Source organism: Labrus mixtus, chromosome 17 (genome assembly GCF_963584025.1).
Source record: "Labrus mixtus chromosome 17, fLabMix1.1, whole genome shotgun sequence".
In the NCBI taxonomy this organism is placed as follows: domain Eukaryota; kingdom Metazoa; phylum Chordata; class Actinopteri; order Labriformes; family Labridae; genus Labrus; species Labrus mixtus.
In genome coordinates, this window is record NC_083628.1 from 3,183,953 (window position 1) to 3,204,656 (window position 20,704).

At 41.7% G+C, this 20,704-nt stretch overlaps 1 protein-coding gene across 2 annotated transcripts in view; it reads left to right on the top strand.

The window, feature by feature from the left end:
- Positions 1–20,704, top strand: part of pi4kaa (phosphatidylinositol 4-kinase, catalytic, alpha a) — a 74,316-nt gene that overhangs the window by 3,739 nt on the left and 49,873 nt on the right. The window contains exons 2-48 of one of the 2 annotated variants that reach the window (XM_061060698.1): positions 571–687; positions 792–885; positions 996–1,084; positions 2,084–2,156; positions 2,256–2,518; positions 2,613–2,679; positions 3,454–3,602; positions 3,709–3,774; positions 3,865–3,961; positions 4,050–4,241; positions 4,330–4,430; positions 5,339–5,468; positions 5,570–5,699; positions 6,241–6,336; positions 6,426–6,609; positions 7,053–7,153; positions 7,285–7,453; positions 7,725–7,775; positions 7,956–8,064; positions 8,395–8,531; positions 8,617–8,750; positions 8,858–8,940; positions 9,026–9,096; positions 9,371–9,495; positions 9,617–9,698; positions 9,787–9,870; positions 10,011–10,100; positions 10,393–10,512; positions 11,007–11,099; positions 11,473–11,629; positions 11,769–11,896; positions 12,054–12,212; positions 12,298–12,449; positions 12,615–12,722; positions 13,024–13,244; positions 14,833–14,988; positions 16,017–16,096; positions 16,193–16,392; positions 17,004–17,091; positions 17,199–17,366; positions 17,469–17,522; positions 17,663–17,783; positions 19,010–19,139; positions 19,245–19,315; positions 19,505–19,577; positions 19,669–19,849; positions 19,938–20,042. In XM_061060698.1, the coding sequence (XP_060916681.1) occupies positions 571–687; positions 792–885; positions 996–1,084; positions 2,084–2,156; positions 2,256–2,518; positions 2,613–2,679; positions 3,454–3,602; positions 3,709–3,774; positions 3,865–3,961; positions 4,050–4,241; positions 4,330–4,430; positions 5,339–5,468; positions 5,570–5,699; positions 6,241–6,336; positions 6,426–6,609; positions 7,053–7,153; positions 7,285–7,453; positions 7,725–7,775; positions 7,956–8,064; positions 8,395–8,531; positions 8,617–8,750; positions 8,858–8,940; positions 9,026–9,096; positions 9,371–9,495; positions 9,617–9,698; positions 9,787–9,870; positions 10,011–10,100; positions 10,393–10,512; positions 11,007–11,099; positions 11,473–11,629; positions 11,769–11,896; positions 12,054–12,212; positions 12,298–12,449; positions 12,615–12,722; positions 13,024–13,244; positions 14,833–14,988; positions 16,017–16,096; positions 16,193–16,392; positions 17,004–17,091; positions 17,199–17,366; positions 17,469–17,522; positions 17,663–17,783; positions 19,010–19,139; positions 19,245–19,315; positions 19,505–19,577; positions 19,669–19,849; positions 19,938–20,042 (5,649 nt within the window). The remainder of the gene's footprint in view (positions 1–570; positions 688–791; positions 886–995; positions 1,085–2,083; positions 2,157–2,255; positions 2,519–2,612; positions 2,680–3,453; positions 3,603–3,708; positions 3,775–3,864; positions 3,962–4,049; positions 4,242–4,329; positions 4,431–5,338; positions 5,469–5,569; positions 5,700–6,240; positions 6,337–6,425; positions 6,610–7,052; positions 7,154–7,284; positions 7,454–7,724; positions 7,776–7,955; positions 8,065–8,394; positions 8,532–8,616; positions 8,751–8,857; positions 8,941–9,025; positions 9,097–9,370; positions 9,496–9,616; positions 9,699–9,786; positions 9,871–10,010; positions 10,101–10,392; positions 10,513–11,006; positions 11,100–11,472; positions 11,630–11,768; positions 11,897–12,053; positions 12,213–12,297; positions 12,450–12,614; positions 12,723–13,023; positions 13,245–14,832; positions 14,989–16,016; positions 16,097–16,192; positions 16,393–17,003; positions 17,092–17,198; positions 17,367–17,468; positions 17,523–17,662; positions 17,784–19,009; positions 19,140–19,244; positions 19,316–19,504; positions 19,578–19,668; positions 19,850–19,937; positions 20,043–20,704) is intronic. The other variant, XM_061060700.1, reaches the window with a different exon arrangement.

Here is a 20,704-nt window from a genome sequence, read left to right on the forward strand (position 1 = left end):
AAGCTGACCCCCGTCAGAAGAGCCTCGGGTCGTCTCAGAACATATACTTCAGATTTTTTTAAGTAAATGTTTGCCATGAGTACATTTTTCCTCCTGCCTCAGTAAGAGGATTAGTCGATGTCAAAGCACAGCAGGTTGAACTTTGACACAAATCCAGCTAAAAATCCAAATTCCCTTTTGCTTAATTTTGATGACGGTTTTGACACAGAGTCTAGAATAACATAGTGGAGTTAAATTTAAGTTTTTCTATGGCAGAAGTGAGAAAAATACTCAACACAATCCCCTTCTGCAGCATCTGTGTCTGTGTTCCCTGTCACAGTTTAAGTCTGGCATGAAGGCAGTTAATTCCTGAGGCAGCTTTTGGCTTTGATTCCTGACTCACATAGAGGCCCAAAAATCTGTATCACTAATGGAATCAGACAGGACTGATGTGTCTGTGTAAGCCCTGAGGGCATGTGAAGTCTGTGCTTTTTATAGATTGTATTATCCATTGACGATGTTGTGGTTTTTATAGCTCATGTTTTAATCAAACAAGTTTGCAGATTTGACTCGTGCGTGGTCTCCTCACAGGTCCAGAAGCTACAATGCATGTGTCCCGTGGACTTCAGGGGAGTCTTCCAGCTGGACGAGAGGAGGAGAGATGCTGTGATTGCACTCGGCATCTTCCTGGTGGAGTCAGAGCTGCAGGTAAATGTCCAACCTTCTTACCTCTCCACTTTATGGTGCTTTATTATTAACCGTGAGTTTACAGGATGTTGATATAAAATACTAATGGAATGCTTTTCTTGCAGCACAAAGATGCTATCGTCCCCTACCTGCTTGTGCTGCTCAAAGGGCTTCCTAAAGTTCAGTGGATTGAAGAAAGCTCAGAACGCAAAGGAAGGGGTAAATACTCCCTTTAATATTCTATAACTATTTGTTATTCTGCAAAAGTATGGATGCTTATTGTACTGCACGATCATTTATGCCGCTGTGTTTTATCGTGTGTCCTGCAGAGACCCTTCCTGTTGCAGAGAACTTCAGCTTTGCTCTGGTGACGGTACTGTCAGACGTCGCCCAACGCGATGAGACGCTACAGCAACAAGTATGTGTACACGTGCATGTGTTAGAGCTGCCTTTAACAATAGTTTATAGATTAATCTGCTCATAATCTTTGCCTTTGATGTGTTGAAAAAATGTTCAGAATGCCCTAGTGGAAAAGAGATATGCATCATTTGTCCAAAACCACAATACTCCATGTTGTTAAAAAAAAGGACAAGACAAAATATTTAACAAGCTGGAACTGGCACTTTTGTTTGGACATTTTTGCTTTAAAATTACCTGAAATCATTTGTTTTCCAAACAGTTGGAAAATAATTTTCTTACAATCCACTAATCAATAAATCTGCAGCTTTATGTAGTCTTTTTTTGGTTTGCTGATGTTGTTCCTCATCTTCATGCTGGCTGTAAAAAAAAAAAAAAGAAGCTCCTTAAAGAGATGGTGTTTGTTTAATCGACCGCAGGTACAGCTCCTGGTCTCTGCCCTTTAAAGCATGTCTACCCCTCTCCCCTCCACACACACTGCCTGTCTCTCTTTAACTTTCCAATCTTTAAAAAAAAAAAAAAGGCTCTATAAGAATCTCTAAAAACGGCTTCTTAAAGAGAGGATTCCAGTGTAAGAGATGTGAGAATGTAGCCACGCTGTAACTGTAATCAAACCACAAACATTGGACAGTCTACCAGAGTGCCTGAAGCCTTTTTGGATAAAAAATGTGCTTCTTGTTTTTTTTTAATCTCTCTGATGCAGCGGAACAAGGACACGCTGTCAGAGGGAGCTCAAAGAAGGAATTGTGTGCTAAGATAATATTCACTTCCCAGATTATTGGACACAGACATCATGAACGTCTCATTAGTTTCAGCTGAACTTTAGAAAAGACTACATATTTTCCCACCATCACTCACATCAGTATAAATAGAATGAACAATTACTGTTACCAAAACCTGTTTAAATTAACATACAAGGAAGCGATTATCTAAAAAAAAACCCTCAGTTGTTGAATATGAGCTTGTTGATATTGTCTTGTTGTGTATGTAACATCTTCAGATCTTGGAGGCCGTTATGGACATCATGCAGGTCCTGCAGGAAATCTGCAAAACTCCAGAAGCTCATGATAAAGGTACCAACTTTACACAGGTCATGCCACCTTTGTATATTACTCACCTGTCAAGTGATTTAATATTCACTACTACCTTTTGCAACCCTTTTCTATGCACAGAATACCTGTGCAGGTACACTGTGCCGACCCTGCTCGGTGTTGCTCGCGCCTTTGGACGATACAGCAACACGGACGAGCCGTTACTGTCCAAGCTGTTCCCTCGGCCGGTCACTCCCGTGCCGCCCACCGCCGAAGAGAACGACGCCCTGCACAGACGCTCTTTCAGCGACTTCCGCTCCATCCTGCCGAGCTCTTTGCTCACGGTGTGTCAGGGAGACACGCTGAAGCGTAAAGGCTCCTCTCTTCCCAGTGTGTCACAGCAGGTAGGACAAGAAAAGGAGATTTAAAAAAAAAAAAAAAAAAAGTTGATAATAAAAAGCTGTACATTTGTCATACCTGTGTTTTTTGTGTTTCCAGGCCAGTCCAGAGAGAGCCTGCCTGACCCCCATCTCTCCTGCTGATTCCTCTGCTCAGTACTTTGAAGGTTTGTATCAGAGCAGGAGACGTTTTTTAGGGGTACTCTCACTCCTCTGGTGGGTTCATTTGGTGCAGTAAAAGATGCAGTACTTTAGTAAACAATTGTTTTGTTTGTGGTCTTTTGCCTTTTTAAATGCCTCTTAAAAAAACAAATAAAGTGGTGTTAACATTGAGTTTAATTGAGTTTTACAGACTGACATGTAACATGTTAAGGGGACAGTTTTGCTGAGGTTCATCTTGCATAATCTGGACTCATGTGGGGAAATTCTGCAGACTCATGAAACTTCATGCAGCACTATAATTCTTCCCTTGTGCTTTTTTAATATTCTTTTAGGTCACAAAAAGCTCAAATAAATTATTGATTTGAATAATTTGTTGTTGTATTGATAGGATGCAGTAAGGTAGTGAATCCACTGGATACACAGATGAGTGTTTGAGTTGATTTCAGGTTTATTTAGACTTTTTATATTGAACTTATCCAGTGCATTGAAAAGGGTGATTCAAGCCGTTAAAATATACACGACTTACTGTATACATTTAATAGCTTACCATTTTGAGAAACAGTGTACAGTTAGGGTACGATTCAGATTAAATAATGACTAATCTAGCATACGAAAGAATGATTTATCTTGTGAATTATTGTGAAGTTATGAAGGTATCAAGAAGTCCAAATGACAAAAGTACTCAAATGACAATGACTTTGTGTGATTACATTCAAACTTCATTACAATCTGTAGATTCCTTTTCCACCTTTATAAAAAAAGTTCTCCTCCCTCTTCAGGTTCATACCTCCCTGATGGCAGCGCAGTGGACCCTGACTACTACTTCTCCACCATTAGCTCCAGTTTCTCTGTCTCCCCTCTGTTCACTGGGTGCAGCACTGGAGAGTTTCAGGTCCCTCTGGATATACTCAGACAGCTCCTGCACATGGTCAGCAGCGGAACAGATGCATGTTATTAACAGAATATGACATAAGATGCATATTTGATTAAAAAAAAAAAGGAAATTGAATCCACTTTTTTTCTCTCTCTCACAGGTTGAACAGTTTGTCTCGGAGTCGTTTTTAAAATCACTGGATGATTCCTTGGCAGAACTTGTCGAGGTAAGACTCTAAAAAAATCACTGCAAATGTTTGTCTGCTGTTTTTTTTAACGATTGGTTCTCTGATACATTTCCTCTCCTCTCTTTTCAGTCGAGCCCTGGTCTTCATCTCTACTACAAAACCTTCAGCGATCCTCTGTATGTGGCCATATTTAAAATGCTAAGAGACACCCTGTACAATTTAAAAGGTAAGGAATCAGAAATATCGAAAATCACAAATCTGTTTTTCCCTAGGTATGACTTTAGAAATAAGGATGTCATTTATTTCTTCCCTAGACCTTCAGACGGACTACGTGAAGGAGGTTCATGACTTTGTGCTGGAGCAGTTCAGCAGCAGTCAGTCGGAGCTGCAGAGGATCCTGCACGACGTCGAGTACCTTCAGAGTGAACTGAGCCCGCTAAAGCTGCGCTGTCAGGCCAACGCTGCGTGTGTGGACCTCATGGTGTGGGCGGTGACTGAAGAGCAGGGTAAATCCACTTCATTTATTCAGACAAATCTGGAAGTAGTCTCTCTGCATGTTTGTCACTGATTAACTTTTTTTTCTTGTTTCACCAGGAGCTGAGAATCTTTGCACCAAGCTGTCAGAGAAGCTGCAGTCCAAGACGTCCAGCAAAGTCATCATCGCCCACATGCCCCTCCTCATTTGTTGCTTACAGGTAACCGCTGCTTTCTCCCTCTCTTATCGTACACCCATTTTAGGAAACACATAAAGAAGAGGAGGAAGAAACTTTAGGTTAAACTTCTGCATAACAATGGGAACTAAAACAGACACGCAGATTGAGAGTGTCTTCCCTGTTTGCTTTGTGTTTCTGCTTTTCCCGTCCTTGTTGGTTAGGCAAGTTTTGTCTAGAGAGGCTTTCATTTGTAAAATTTTCATCACTATTGGTGCAAAACTCCATAAAACTTCAAGAAATTGTAGAGGTCAGCTACATGTGTCAACACAAACAGCTGAATTTTGCACCCCAAATTTTCCTTGAATTCTTCCTGCCAGTCTCCAATAACATTTTCTGCATGAAATGGTGGTGAGCCGATGTGTCAACGCAAATAAATATTCAGTCAAATTCACCGCGAGTGAGTGGGAGGGAGTGATGATGATCATATCCTGCAGAGAGTGCGTGGTCATTGACTGTATGAGCGGTCCTGTGGGATCTCCATGCAACTAATGAAACTGCTTCGTTATGTTTTCTGTTTGCTGGTATGCTCTTCTCCACTATTTAGTCTCCCCCCCTCCCCTCCTCCTCCTGTTCAAAAGGGATAGTCTCCAGCTGCAAGGTGCATGTGTGAAGACGCAGATCAGGAAGATTCCAGAGTCAGCCTGACTTTAATTATCAGGACTGCATCTGTGAAGACTGCTTCTGTTTGAGGGAGTTTGTGTGTGGGGCAAGCAATCTAGTTGATGCATAAACTCCACTAAGTAGACAAACATGCCTTAAGCAGGCTAATTACATGTCTACATTTAAACAGCTTATGCGACTGACGGGGTTAGTTCTTTTAAAGGCTGAATGTGCTGCTGTTGTAGTTTTTTAATGTGAACATAAACATCCAAACGTGTGTGTTTCTGCAGGGCCTGGGTCGTCTGTGCGAGCGCTTCCCTGTGGTGGCTCACTCTGTCACCATGTCGCTCAGAGACTTCCTGGTGGTGCCTTCTCCTGTTCTGGTAAAGCTGTACAAATACCACAGCCAGTACACACCAGGTAACAGCAGGACACTACTGAAACATCATACAATAACATCATATTATATCTCTTTACATGTTTTCTTACCAAATTGTTTTTTTTTTTTTTTTTTTTCAAAGCTGGTGGTGAGATAAAGATCCACGTGACAAACGAACATTCCCAGTCCACTCTCAGCACACATTCAAGCAAGAAGAGCCAGCCATCCATGTACGAACAGCTGCGGGACATCTCCATAGATAACATCTGCAGGTAAAATATCAAGCACATGCACACACACGCTGGACAAGCACATGCACACACACTGGTGTCACTGGAAGGCGTTCAAAGAAGTGGATGGAGACATATCTATTGGAGCCAGAAGTGAGGATTTTGGGTGTGAGGGTGAGAGAGGAGCAAGGGGTCATCATCAAACACTATCGCTGACTTGGTAACAAATGTGTGTCACATATGCATGATCACTGCAATATAACTTTGGATGTTAGTTTGGGATAGCAAAATAAAACAACAACTTCAAATGAATGCACTTTAAAAGATTACCAGCTGAATTTTCAGATTTTCTTTTCTTTTAAATTTACATTTTTTTAAATTTTGAAATATCTTATTAAATTAGATTTACACTCTGTTATTGAGAGACATGCTTCTCACACACATAGGCCAGAAATACACACATGCACAAACAGGACCTGTGGACAGATGTGAGAGTGTGGTTGGGGGTTTGGTTTGGTCCATATTTTTTGTCTGCCTCAATGCTGCTTGGTATCAACCGTAATCTTTTTACTTTCATCCTCAGGTGTCTGAAAGCAGGACTGACCATGGATAACGTCATCGTAGAGGCCTTTCTTGCCAGTCTCTCCAACCGTCTGTACATCTATCAAGAAAACGATAAGTAAGAGATGCTTCATATTTACTGACTGTGATGAAAATATTCATTTGAGATTGCATTTATTCACACATGTTCCCCTTCTCCTTCCTCAGGGATGCTCACTTGATCCCGGACCACACCATCAGGGCGTTGGGTCACATCGCTGTGGCTCTGCGAGACACCCCCAGAGTGATGGAGCCCATCCTCCAGATCCTGCAGCAGAAGTTCTGTCAGCCTCCGTCGCAGCTCGACGTCCTCATCATAGACCAGCTCGGCTGCATGGTCATCACAGGGAATGTAAGGATTACAATCACAACCCTCCCTATGTCATAACTGGGTCAGTTCACATCTTACACCATAACTTTTGTTGAAGACGTCCGGTTCAAACATTTTCAGAAAACAAGCCCTATATGCTCTGACATCTTCTGATTAGACCCAGAATTCTCTGCATAGCAAAGACGAGGCGTTTCTTAATTTAACGGCATGTACACAAAAGGTACATTTGCAGGCTTTGAGGACCCCTCACAGAAACTTATATCATTATTATCACCATTATCAACACTTTTTTTTTAGCACTTGACCCCAAATTTCCAAACATATCTTCAGGCTTAGATGGGTCAACCAGGGAAGATGAGTAATGGGAGGACGCTGAGTCAATGATAGTACCTTCTTTGCAAAACTAAGCATCATATAAGTCAAAGTTTTACATCGGGCTCACTTTGTTTATTCCTTCTTCTTAGCAATACATCTACCAGGAGGTGTGGAATTTGTTCCAGCAGATCAGCGTCAAAGCCAGCTCCATGGTCTACTCTACAAAAGACTACAAAGACCACGGATACAGGTGACCACCATCTTGAAAAACAACAACAATTATAACAGTTCTTTGGAATGAAACAAGTGGGGATATACAGTCTGCTTCTCCTCATGTACTCTTCTCAGTTTGTGAATAAATGTCCCCTCTCCCGCACACAGACACTGTTCCTTGGCCGTGATAAACGCTTTGGGAAATATCGCCGCCAACCTCCAGGCTGAGCAGATGGTGGACGAGCTGCTGGTCAACCTGCTGGAGCTTTTTGTTCAGCTCGGCTTAGAGGGGAAGAGAGCCAGCGAGAGAGCCCCAGATAAAGGCCCGGCTCTGAAGGTACGGAAACACACACATTAATTCCTGTACCTGAGAGCGTATTAAGAACAGATGAGAGAGATTAAGTCAACACCTGCAGCTTCTTTTAGTCCCAGGTTCGTCTGAGACAAACATTTAGCCCTGAGCACAGTCTGACAGGCTGGAGGTTGTGGGAAAAGATGTTTAAACATATTTGAACTTTTATTGAAGAGCTGAAAAAAGCGTTTTTGTTTTTTTGTATTTGTTTGTTATCCTTTTTGTAATGTCTAATTATGTTTTTTGGTCTTTGCAGGCATCAAGCAGTGCTGGAAACCTCGGTGTCCTGATCCCAGTTATTGCAGTCGTAAGTGTTCCTGATGTTTACACCCTTTTCAGCTTCATCACATCGTTTTTTAAGGTCAATTTTTTTTCACTTCTGTTATTATCAGTCTTATCAGTCTTATCAGTCTTATCACTTCTAAAATAGCTCTTACCTTAACGACTCCAGGGATCTTTCTCTCCTCTCTGCTTCCTCTGCTCTTAGTTAATGAAAAGGTTGCCACCAATTAAAGAAGCCAAGCCACGTCTGCAGAAGCTGTTCAGGGACTTCTGGCTCTACTCTGTCGTCATGGGATTTGCAGTGGAGGGTTCAGGTACAGCCTTCTCTGTTTCTGTCTTCGCTGCATAAAATATGAATCTGCAAAAGGCAGCGGTAGATGAGCAACTCCTGTGCCCTGTGACGTAAAATTACCATTTTTGTCATTGGAGTGTGGTGGATTTATAAAGAGCAAAATAACTTAGAACATCTTAGTGTTTAACAAAAAGTTCTGCACCAGTCTTTTCATCTCTTTAATGCAATTAGAAAACTGTGTGTTCAGTGTTCAGTGCACCCTTAAATATGTATACTTTTGGAACAGGTCTAAAATGCATGGATTTCTGTTTTCATTTCCAAATGATCCAATGGCTTGTACTTCCATCTTCAGGTCTGTGGCCGGAGGAATGGTACGAGGGAGTTTGTGAGATTGCGACCAAATCACCGCTGCTCACATTTCCCAGTGGGGAACCATTACGCTCTGAGCTCCAGTACAACTCGGCTCTGAAGAACGATACTGTCACCCCGGTATGTGAACAACGACTCACATTTATGCACAAAAATGCTTAATGCAAAGTACTCCTTGATTTTATGATTTATCGTAAACTTTCAGGCTGAGCTGAATGACCTGCGCAGCACCATCATCAACCTGCTGGATCCTCCTCCTGAGGTCGCTGCTCTCATCAACAAACTGGACTTTGCCATGTCCACATATTTACTGTCTGTTTACAGACTGGAATACATGAGGTATGCCAACATGTGTACATGGCATGCATTGTTTGAAATCCTTGACCATATTATTATCTTTTTTTAAATTTTGTATATAATTTTCTTCCTGCTATTTTCATTTTCAGGATGCTGCGTGCTTTGGACTCAGAACGTTTCCAGGTGATGTTCCGATACTTTGAAGACAGAGCGATTCAGAAGGATAAATCTGGTGAGCAAAAGAAGACATAAGACTCTGAAAATGATTTGTTGTTACTGGTTAATTATTTGCATTGATATATTCTATTTCTCCCCAGGCATGATGCAGTGTGTGATTGCTGTTAGTGACAAGGTTTTTGAAGTCTTCCTGCATATGATGGCTGAAAAAGTAAGTAACTCTCCTTAACACTTTGTTACTGTCCATGTTTGCAGAGATCTTAGTTAGCTAAACGTTTAACTGTTGCTTCCTTCAGCTCTCGTCTTAGTAAATACTGAACTTTTCTTACTTTAAAGTTTTGCAGGACAGGAAATGTTGTGTCCTCACTTTGGCAGTTTCTTCCCCTTAGCCTACTCAATGCCAACATTATGTCTTAATTGGCATTAAAATGACGTATTTAACTGATAATCGAAGACCCAGTTTTGATAAATGTTTTCCTTTTCAGCCAAAAACCAAAGCCCACGAGGAGGAGCTGGAACGTCACGCTCAGTTCCTTCTGGTCAACTTCAACCACATCCACAAGAGGATCCGCAGAGTGGCTGACAAATATTTGTCCGGCTTGGCTGAAACGTAAGTGTGCATCGTAACACACGCTCATTACTCAAAATACTGCAGTGACTTCTTTATATGAAAGCTTAAAAAAATCAGGCTTGTACCCAGATGTGTCATCATCGTTTTCCTCTCTGCTCAGTTTCCCTCACTTGTTGTGGAGCGGTCGTGTGCTGAGGACCATGTTAGACATCCTGCAGACTCTCTCTCTCTCCCTCAGTGCAGTAAGTGATAAAAAACATACATCAGTGTACAACTATCTCCCAAATTATCTTTATTTCTGAATGATGTGATGGTTATGCTGTTTTGCAGGACATTCATAAAGATCAACCTTATTACGACATCCCAGACACACCTTACAGAATCACTGTCCCGGATACTTATGAAGCCAGAGAGGTAATAGTCTTCAACTTTTAACTATTCAGTATTCATTACTAAAATGATAAAAGAAAATTGGGCTATGAAATATAAAGAAAGTTCCTATTTTTAACATTTCACTTAATACAGGACATGTTGTACATTTCATTTCATTTCAGAGTATAGTGAAGGACTTTGCTGCACGTTGCGGTGAGATCCTGAAAGAGGCAATGAAGTGGGCGCCATCTGTGACCAAATCACACCTCCAGGTACCTTTTTAAACTTTTTAATCCAATATGTTATATGTAAAACAAATGTGGTGCCGGATAGCCTAGCGGTTATGTCACACGCCCCATGTGTGGAGGTTATAGTCCTCATCGCAGCCACTGTTGGTTTGAATCCAACCTCTGCGCTTTGAAACATGTCAACCCCCCGCTCTCTCCAGCTATCCTACTCAATAAAGGCAAAAAGGCCCAAAACATAAATATGTGACACAAATCCTCCAACTTTGAAGCACACATGAACGTTTTAACCTTTTTTTTTTTCATGTCATCTTTTCAGGAGTATCTGAACAAACACCAGAACTGGGTGTCAGGTCTCTCCCAGCACACTGGCCTCGCCATGGCCACAGAAAGCATCCTTCACTTCGCCGGGTACAACAGACAGAGCACCACGCTGGGGGTAAGCCACAAAATGACTTGTCCTATGCTACTGCTAACAAGGGTTACATTTATTTCCAGATGAAACGTTTCTTTTCAGGAATAAAAAATGGCTCAAGAATAGAGCCCTGTGGGACACCATGTTCAATTGCCTCTTGTGTTACTGTTCATTTCTTTTTTGACTGTATGTAGAGATTATAATTTCAGATCAGTTTACCAGTAAAGTTATGATATACATTCACAACCCTTCCATTATGAGAACCATGCAATAGTGCCCCATTTAGAGATGCCTTTGTGTCTTGAATGTGATTGCAATGTTCCCTTTTTCTAATGTCTGAAAAGAAGCCTGAATCTTAGCTGCAGTCTTTCTCTGTCAATCTGTAAAAGTCCTGTACCACTCAAAAAAACAGTGCTAATGTGACTCAAATACTGTCAGTATTCTTCATCAACTTGTTGGCTTTTTAATTTCTTCAAGCTTACAATTCCCGTGTTTAATTCATATTCTTCCACCTGTAGTCCACTCAGCTGACTGAGAGGCCCTCCTGTGTGAAGAAAGATTATTCAAACTTCATGGCCTCCCTCAACCTCAGGAACAGATACGCTGGAGAGGTAAAGCTACCAAATTAGACACTTTTGTTATAGCAAATGTTTACTGCCATCAGCTATTTTAATCCCAGGAATCATCTTTAATGTGTATGGGGTCCCCGTTTCTTCACTCCTATCCGCCCTAGAAGGCCTCTCTGCCGGGTACACCCCCTGCTGTGTCTTTATTAAATAAATAATTCACAACTTCATAAATTCTTATATATATTGTCTGGTTTTGTTGCATGACAACAGAATAATACGGGTAAAATAGTCAATTGATTTTGAACCGAAGCTGCAGCGATGATTTAATCAGTATGTTAGGATAAAAAGTTTCTCGAGTGAGTAAAAACTGTTAGACTGCTCTTCTCCTGCTCATATATATTTTCTTTGTCTGCAGGTGTCAGGTATGATCCACTTCGCTCAGGCTGTTAGAGGACAGCCTGATCTGGGCCGTCTGATGATCAAGCAGATGGGGGAAGCTTTAGACTCTGCACAGCCTGAAGCTTTCACTGAGGCCATGTTCAAACTGGCCGCTCTGCTCATCAGCTCTAAAGGTTTCACTGTTTCTATCTACTTTTCATTACCACCTCTTATTGTGTTTTATACTAAATGCAGGGGCTCTTTGTTCTCTACAAGTGCTTTGAATTTGTTTGTCTGACTTTCCTGTTTGTGTTTCTTTTGCCTGGACTCTAGACTGTGATCCTCAGCTGTTGCATCACCTCTGCTGGTCCCCTCTTAAGATGTTCACGGCTCACGGCATGGAGACAGCGATCGCCTGCTGGGAGTGGCTGCTGGCAGCTCGTGTTGGAATCGAAGTACCAGTATGTAGATTTTTTTTAAATTTCTCATTTAGGTGAATGCAACTGCTAACAGCCAGTTTAAAAGTCATAGTTTAGGAGTTTAATCTTTTAGATATCCACGTCTATTTAATGCATTTGTGATGTATGCCTACTACTAATCTCCTCTCCGGCTGTCTAGTTTATGCGGGAGATGGCCGGAGCGTGGCAGATGACGGTGGAGCTGAAGATGGGCTTGTTCTCAGACGCTCAGGTGGAGGCGGACCCTCTGGCTGCATCAGAGGAGAGTCAGCCTGTGCCCTGCCCTCCAGATGTTACCCCTCACCAAATATGGATCGAGGTCAGACTAAAGACATCCTGCTCAATATATAATTACATGTCCCAATCAACCGCTAACAAAATGTTGTCTGCCTCTTTCCTTTTAGTTTCTGGTCCAGAGGTTTGAGATAGCTAAATACTCCAGCGCAGATCAGGTGGAGATCTTTGGAAGTTTACTCCAACGCTCGATGTCACTCAACGTCGGTGGAGCTAAGAGTAGCCTCAACCGACATGTGGCTGCTATTGGACCTCGGTTCAGGTAAAGAAACAACCCCTGCAAAGTTTTTTAAAGATGATGCAGCAATGTTTTCTGTTTAAAATTCTCAACCAAGTGGCTCCCCCTGCGATTAAACATCTCTTTCTTTACTCTTATCACTATCTGTGATGCAGATGTATTCATAGTGATCATGTGTCTGTGTTTCAGGCTGCTGACTCTGGGTCTGGCTCTGCTTCACTCGGACGTCCTAACGAACTCAACTGTAAGAAATGTGCTCAGAGAGAAGATCTATTCAACGGCCTTTGATTACTTCAGGTATCCACACACACACACACACACACACACACACACACACTGCACCCTCAAGCTTACTCAAATCACGATGCAAGAGCATTTCACTCTTATAATGTTTGATATATATTTACACTGAATTGCATAATTGTTGTTCTATAAAACATTAGAAAGGGTCTTCTCGTCTCTGGAGACTCTTTTTTCTCACCTTACAAAGAATATCTGCATTTCCCAAAGCACTTAAAACACTGATAAATCAAATCAACCCCTTTTTTTTTTTAAAGCCACTGTGACTAATTGAAAAACTGTTCATCTGCCTCTCCAGCGTGGCTCCAAAGTTTCCCACCCAGGGCGACAAAAGCCTCCGGGAGGACATCAGCATCATAATCCGCTTCTATGCCAGCATCCTGTCCGACAAGAAGTACCTGGCAGCGTGCCACTTGGTCCCACCGGGTGAGCTTGGTACAACCCCAGCCCCGAGCACGCTCTCTGCCGGGATATTTGGATCGCTTATCGTGTCCAGCACTTCTCCGATATCGCTATTAAGTAAGCCTAAAGCGGTGGAGCTCGGACTGCACTGCAGCAGGGGCATGCTTTTTCACGCGGGTCAAATTTGACGCTGTTTGTCCTCACTCAGCTGCGGATAGATCCAGGAATCTATCTACATATATCTATATATATATATACATTTTGAATAAATCTGTGTTTATATATAGATAAATGAAGCTTTCTATGTTTGAAAAGCATTCTTTTCTCATTCCATCTCTGTCCCTCCTCTCAAAATGTCCATGCAGTATTTTGAAGCCTGGGTTGTCTGCTACATATTTTGGCGTCTGAAAGGGAATAGATTCAAAGTTTCAGAATTGCTCCGAGCGACCCCTTCAGGCTGTGAAATGGGCTTTGATGCATGCAAGGTGTCGCGATTCCCTTTTTCTGGAGAAGTAAGATTCTCGTTTTTGAAACCAGAAACAAAAGAACACGGGAGTTTCTGATCTACCTCGCGCTTCCCTCCGATTTGTTTTGTTTTTGTGTTATTTTGTCTTTCAAAAACATTGTGTTGGATCCAAACTAACAGTTTTTTATTTTAAAAAATCACAAAATAGCACAACAAATTGTTAAATGGAGGCAGAGGTACACCAGTTTTCTCACGTTCTACAAAGTCAAATGACTGTTTTTGTCTATGGGGTTTAATGGCTGTGTCTGGTTTCAAAAAAGTATCTTACTCGTAAAAAGGAGCGACATTTCTTTAGGTAATAATTTGGTATTGTTGTCTGACACTTAAAATAACAACCTGAGACTATCAGTGGAAAGAGAACTTTCAGCACTCTGCCACAAAGGATTACATTGCAGCCATTACAGCCTGTTTCCTGGCTGCAGCTTGAAGCAATCTAAAGCAGCAATTCCAAGCTCAGATCCCAAAATGTGTGAAAAAAAAAAAAAAGAAGTAGAGCCCAGGTTTGAAAATCAAATCTCTTCTTTCCCCTGCTGTCTAGTATTCTGCTCTTTAATCTTTTCAAATCTGTGTTCTATCCTTCATATGTAGCAGCTGTGAGGAAAAGCGCAAATTTGTCCGCCGCGTCAAGATGCATGACTATTCATCATCAGCCCACCAGTCTGCCCCTCTCCTCGCTCAACATGGCATCAAGACAAGAAACCCAAAAAATAAAATAAAAAATGAAAAGAAAAATGTTTTTTCTTCCAACCCAGAAAGTCCTCTCCTCTTCATCCCCGACGACCCCGAGAAAAAACATGGTGTCATTCTCATACACATCGAAGCGCTTCAGGTAGACGAGCCCTCAAACTGCTGATCCTGGATCTGATTAATTTGTCTAAAGCCTCGTGCGCATACACAAGACAAATTCATATCTGACCCAGAGTCAGTGGTTAGGGGCAGGTTTCTCCTGCATAAAAAAATCCTGCAGGATTTTCTTGCTTTCAGAAGCATGATCATCAGAACAGCAGAGGACTAACTGATCCCGCTCATCTCGCTCAAGAATATCCCTCATCATCGATCCATTTATCAATGTTCTTCACTGTTTACAAGTCCATATACTCATTTGTAATACTTTAATTCAACATGATTCGTATGTATCATCGTGCCTCGGCTGTACTGAATGGATGTGTGTGTAAACAGATCATCAGGATCCATCGTTGAACAGTCTGTCAGTGATGAACTCTGCAGACCTCAGGAGCAGCATCGACTCCAGCTCTCGCTCCCAGCAGAGCGGTCAGGGATGGATCAACACCTACCCGCTGTCCAGTGGCATGTCCACCACGTCCAAAAAATCAGGTAAAGTGTGCATCCAACATTCATTAACAATAGTAATACAGTGACAGTGTAAACCTTTCTTAATGCTCCCTGCGGTTGATTTTTAATATTCTAACCTGTGTGTTAATGCCAGGATGTGTTTCTACATGTGAGTCTCACTTATGTGTCTGATCTCAAAGTTTAACATATTCAGTGTTTAGTGACTTCTTCTGTGGCTGCACTTTAAACAAGTTTGCAGTTTAAACCTAGGCACTGATCTGAAGAATCTAAATTCTGAAGAAGTTGGGAAAGGTTGCAGTACACTTAAGTTTTTAGCAAATTAGCAAATGTGACTCTTGGAGACATAAACTGTTTATTGTATTTGTTTTTATTCGATCATTGCATGAGACACTAGGTCACAAAGAGTGATATTTATTTGCATTTTATTTTGAAATGTAACCCTTGGTGGAGCCTTGGCTTACAGTAAGACACAAGGCTCTTAGTAACCGAATTCAGGTTTGAATGGAAGTATACAAGTAGTTGCATAGGTCGGTGTTTTCTGAGTTTAGTCTGAGTTTTTATCTTAAGGATTTTTTTATATTATTAGTTAAGAAGGAGTGTTTGTATTATAAATGTATCAACATATCCAAATTGATGCAAATACAAATACAGCATTAGATATTGAATTTCTGAGATATTGAAAGCGCTACGTTGGATAAATTATTATTATATTTAAAAAACAAGTTGGAACAATGGGAAAAATTATCAATAAAATAGTTTGTGTTGAAACTAGCAGTTGTCAGTCTAATTCTCCACCATGGCTGCTTTTTGATTTGAAGTGCATGCTCAGATGTTTGTCTGCCCGAAGATAACGTTGACAGAGGGAAAGTATAGTCTCCTTGGCTCATGTTGGACCTCAAAGTAGAAAAACTAACTGGGCTGTTGTTGGAGGGGACAAGTCGCCAAAACACTGATGCAGACAAGAATATAAAATAATATAAAATAATCTGAGAATTTAAACTTACACGATGGTTTGATTTTTTTTTTTTTTTACTTTCTTTTGCTCCCAGGAACATCCAAGAAGAGTAACAGAGGGACGCAGCTGCACAAATACTACATGAAACGTAGGACTCTGCTGCTGGCTTTATTGGTGAGAGCTGATTAATAAACCGTCATTTTTATGGGTTTCCCCTAATTCTTAGCCGTTCTTCATGCTTTTCTGTCCGCTCCTTTGTATTTCTCCCAGGCCAGTGAGATCGAACGCTTGACGACGTGGTACAACCCGCTGTCCACTCAGGAGCTGGCCATCGCTACGGAACAGTCAGTGGAGACCAGCATCGCCAACTGGAGGTCCAAATACATCAGTCTGACCGAGAAGCAGTGGAAGGACAACGTCAACCTGGCCTGGGGCATCGCTCCCTACCTGGCTATGCAGCTTCCAACAAGGTACGCGTCACAACAACACACTGGAATACCTCTGAAAGTGGGAGCACCTTTCTAGCCTTCTAACTCCTCAAAGAACTTTTACACCGCAGGTCACACCTACACATTCACACACTGATGGTAGAGGTTGTTATGTAGTGACCATCAGAATGATCTTATCCCATTTATACACATCTTGCAGGAGCAACTTGGGGTTAAGTGTCTTGAACGAGGACACAGAGGACATGTGCATAAATGATTAAAAAGACAGAATAATGACGATTAAAGGATAAAATCTTCTGCTCTATAAAAAGGTCCATAAGAAAATATATAGACATACTGTATTAAAAACCAAAGGATCCTTCAGTAACCTGACTGCAGAGGGGATGAAGGATTTTAAATGAGGATTAGACAAGGCAAGTTCAACAACAAGGCAATTCAAAGTGCTTCACACAAGACATTAAAAACATCATGACAGAGGAAAGAAAAGAAACATTAAAATAGAAAAATAGAAAAAAATGTGTTTACATGCAGGAAAAACAAAATGTTCCCTGCTTGGACTGTAGGTTACTTACCTGTTAATAGTTGATTTTTAGCATCCCTCATGTTTATGTTGGACTCCTGTTGGTTTCCAGGTTCAAGAACGACGCCATTGTTGCTGAAGTGACCCGCCTGGTGAGACTGGACCCTGGCGCTGTCAGTGACGTTCCCGAGGCCGTCAAGGTGAGGTCACCATCATCAGCTAGTGAGCTTCATAAATCTGTTTTGTTGTTTTTGAATCCTGTTTTTTTTTTAAAAATATTTTCTTCTTTCCATGTTTCACCGCCTAGTTCCTGGTGACCTGGCACACGATCGATGCCGACTCTCCTGAGCTGAGTCACATCCTGTGCTGGGCTCCGGCAGACCCGCCCACCGGTCTGTCCTACTTCAGCAGCATGTACCCTCCTCATCCGCTCACTGCTCAGTACGGGGTCAAGGTGCTGCGCTCCTTCCCTCCTGTAAGTCACACGCACTCATAGATGTTTGCATCTTTGCTTTTGCCTCTTGGAAAATTCAAGCTCTCCTAACTTTACCCTGTTTTGTTTTTTTCCTCTTTTTAGGACGCCATCTTGTTCTACATTCCTCAGATTGTTCAGGCTCTCCGTTATGATAAGGTAAACATCCACCACTTTTAAGTCAATATTAATGTAGCTTGAGGAACGGTTACCAATCAGGAGAGGTGATGGTTGCTGACTGTTTCGTCATCATTAAAGAAGCAGCAGTGAGTAACTCTTATCACTGTGTCCCGCTTCAGATGGGTTATGTGAGAGAGTACATCCTGTGGGCGGCCCAGAAGTCTCAGCTTCTCGCTCACCAGTTCATCTGGAACATGAAGACCAACATCTTCATGGACGAGGAGGCACACACCAAAGATCGTGAGTAGATAGACTTCACATCACAGTGAATCATGATACTTAGAATATAAGACTGGTAGAGTAACAACTCGGTTGAGATCTTGCCCGGGTTTTTTGGAGTCTTTGTGGAACTGCTGCTTATTTGACATCCTTATTTTTGGAATCTGTTTTAAATCATTAACCAAATTAACCATTAGGATAGGATAGGATAGTACTTTATTGATCCACAGAGGGGAAATTCGGGCGTTGCAGCAGCACAGACAAGTAAGGCCAAAATACACATTGAACAGAATAGATTAGATAAGATAAATACAAATAGGGGGTATATACAAGATGATGTTTTGGATGCAATGTATTTTGCCTGATTTACTGTACAGCACTTTGGTCTGCCTCAGCTGTTATAAATGTGCTATATAAATGAAGTTGACTTGACTTGACTTGACTTGACAAGTACAAAATGAATGAGTGATGAAGTAAACTGCAGGGAATTGAGACTGTGTGTGCAGAGAATGGCAAGATATAATCCACTTTTTCACACTTTTGTAAATATTTTCATTGCATCGTGGTTGGCCGGCTAAAATATACCCCCACCCCCCATCACTGCACTCTACGATTATGCCTGTTGTTTTCCCAGTTTTTTTTTTTTTTTAGTTTTAGCGATAAATAGTTAATGTGCTTGTATATCGCTTTTCTAGTCTTCTGACTACTCAAAGCACTTTTACACCACAGGTCACACCTTCACATTCACACACTGATGGTAGAGGCTGCTGTGTAAAGTGACCAATCCATCCAATTCATTCACATTCACAAGCCGCCGATGAAGCAGCGGGAGCAACTTGGGGTTAAGTGTCTTGCCTAAGGACACATCGAACATGTTGCTGCAGGAGCTGGGGATCGAACTCCCAAGCTTCCGGATTAGAGACGACCGACTCTACCACTGAGCCCCATGACCTTGAGTCATTAAAATATAAGACAGCAATTTGTTGCACCAATTTTTCATTAATTTCAAGTGCTCATTAATCATTTTAATACACAAAGTTCATGAACTTGCTTCATCTACTATCACTTTACTTCCTCTATCTCTGTTTTTCTGCCCACGCTGCGTAAGGTTAATGTGATGCCTTGCAAACGTGTCATTATGCCGTTTCCCCCTAATGGGACGTATCAAGCTTAATTAAACCAGATAATTTGATGTAATAACATTTATCTCTGCCTCGCTAAACCTCATTATCTCGCTCTCGCTGCAGCTGACATCGGGGAGCTGCTGGAGCAGATGGTGGAGGAGATCACAGGCTCTCTGTCGGGTCCCGCCAAAGATTTCTACCAGAGGGAGTTCGACTTCTTCAACAAGATCACCAACGTGTCCGCCCTCATCAAGTAAACGCTTAATCATAAATCTGGAAATCTAAAAAAAAAAAAAATATTAGTAAACAAGGGGAAAAAATGTGGTGTAATGTGATTTATGTGTGTGGTTTTTTTCAGGCCGGTTCCAAAAGGAGAGGAGCGAAAACGAGCCTGTCTGAAAGCTCTGTCGGATATCAAAGTTCAGTCAGGTAATGCTGTAGTTGCTGTGCTGCACACTGGAAACTTGTGTCTCAGATATTTTTGATTACCCGAGCAGTTCATCTGAGAAACATCATGTCAGGGTGGAGATGCAAAAATCTGTTTCAGTACAACCGAAAAACTGTCAGCGGAGTTTTCTGAGCGCAGCCTGAGGTTTGTCTGTTTGTGTGTTTTTCTAGGCTGTTACCTCCCGAGTAACCCTGAAGCCATCGTGCTGGACATCGACTACAAGTCTGGAACGCCCATGCAGAGGTAACAGATTTAAATTCATGCTTCAGGAAGAGATCCTGCGCCCTCTTCAAACATCCCTGTTCTGATGAGAGTTTGCTCCGTGTGGTCACAGTGCTGCCAAGGCGCCCTACCTGGCCAAGTTTAAGGTGAAGCGCTGCGGGGTGAGCGAGCTGGAGAGAGAGGGTCTCCGCGCCCCCTCGGACTCTCTGGAGGACGGAGAGGAGAACCCAGACGGATCGCGCAGGGTCTGCTGGCAGGCGGCCATCTTTAAAGTGGGAGACGACTGCAGACAGGTGGCTTCCCTCGTCCTTTATCCGCTCAGATTCTGTTCTGTGACGGATCAGAGATGAAACTGTGACTCTCTTGTTTCTCTGTCTCCAGGATATGCTCGCTCTGCAGATCATCGGCCTCTTTAAGAACATTTTCCAGCTGGTCGGCCTGGATCTGTTCGTCTTCCCCTACAGAGTGGTGGCTACTGCACCAGGGGTAAGACTCCATGTCCCATGAATCCAAACAAATCATGAATTCTCTTATAAAGACTTCCTCTCGTCATATTAAAAACATTTTTCTTATAGCCTGGATCTCTCTTTTCAATCCATTAAATATAAATGTTGATGTTAACCGTAAATCTTTCTCCACTAAATTGAACTTTAACACTGAATTTTTGGATTATAATTTCATTTTTCACTTTTTTTTGCATCTAACATGATTTTTATAAATGTCTGAAAAAAGAGCAGAACTTGTTTTACTGAGTGTGTAGTCTTTACATTCATATATTTTAAAAGCTACGCTGGTAAAACGATCATGATGAATGGATTGATTTATTTGCATACATGGTTCTAAACTAGGGCTGGGCCATTAATCACATTTCCAATTCAATTACGATTTTGGCTTCCCATGATCGTGAAAACAAGAAATTATTACTGTCTCGCTCGCCGGATTGCGACCCCCCCACTGACTCTCAAAATACCCACTGGAGTCCTGCATAACTAAGTGCAATATATTTATTCTATACCTGTCACCTGCAAATTAATTGTATATTGTGTACTATATTGTATTATTTAATTGTATTTCTTATTTGAATATTTGGTTTTAGTATTTGTATATTTGTATATTTCTGATGTTAGGCATCTACAGGCTTGCTCCAA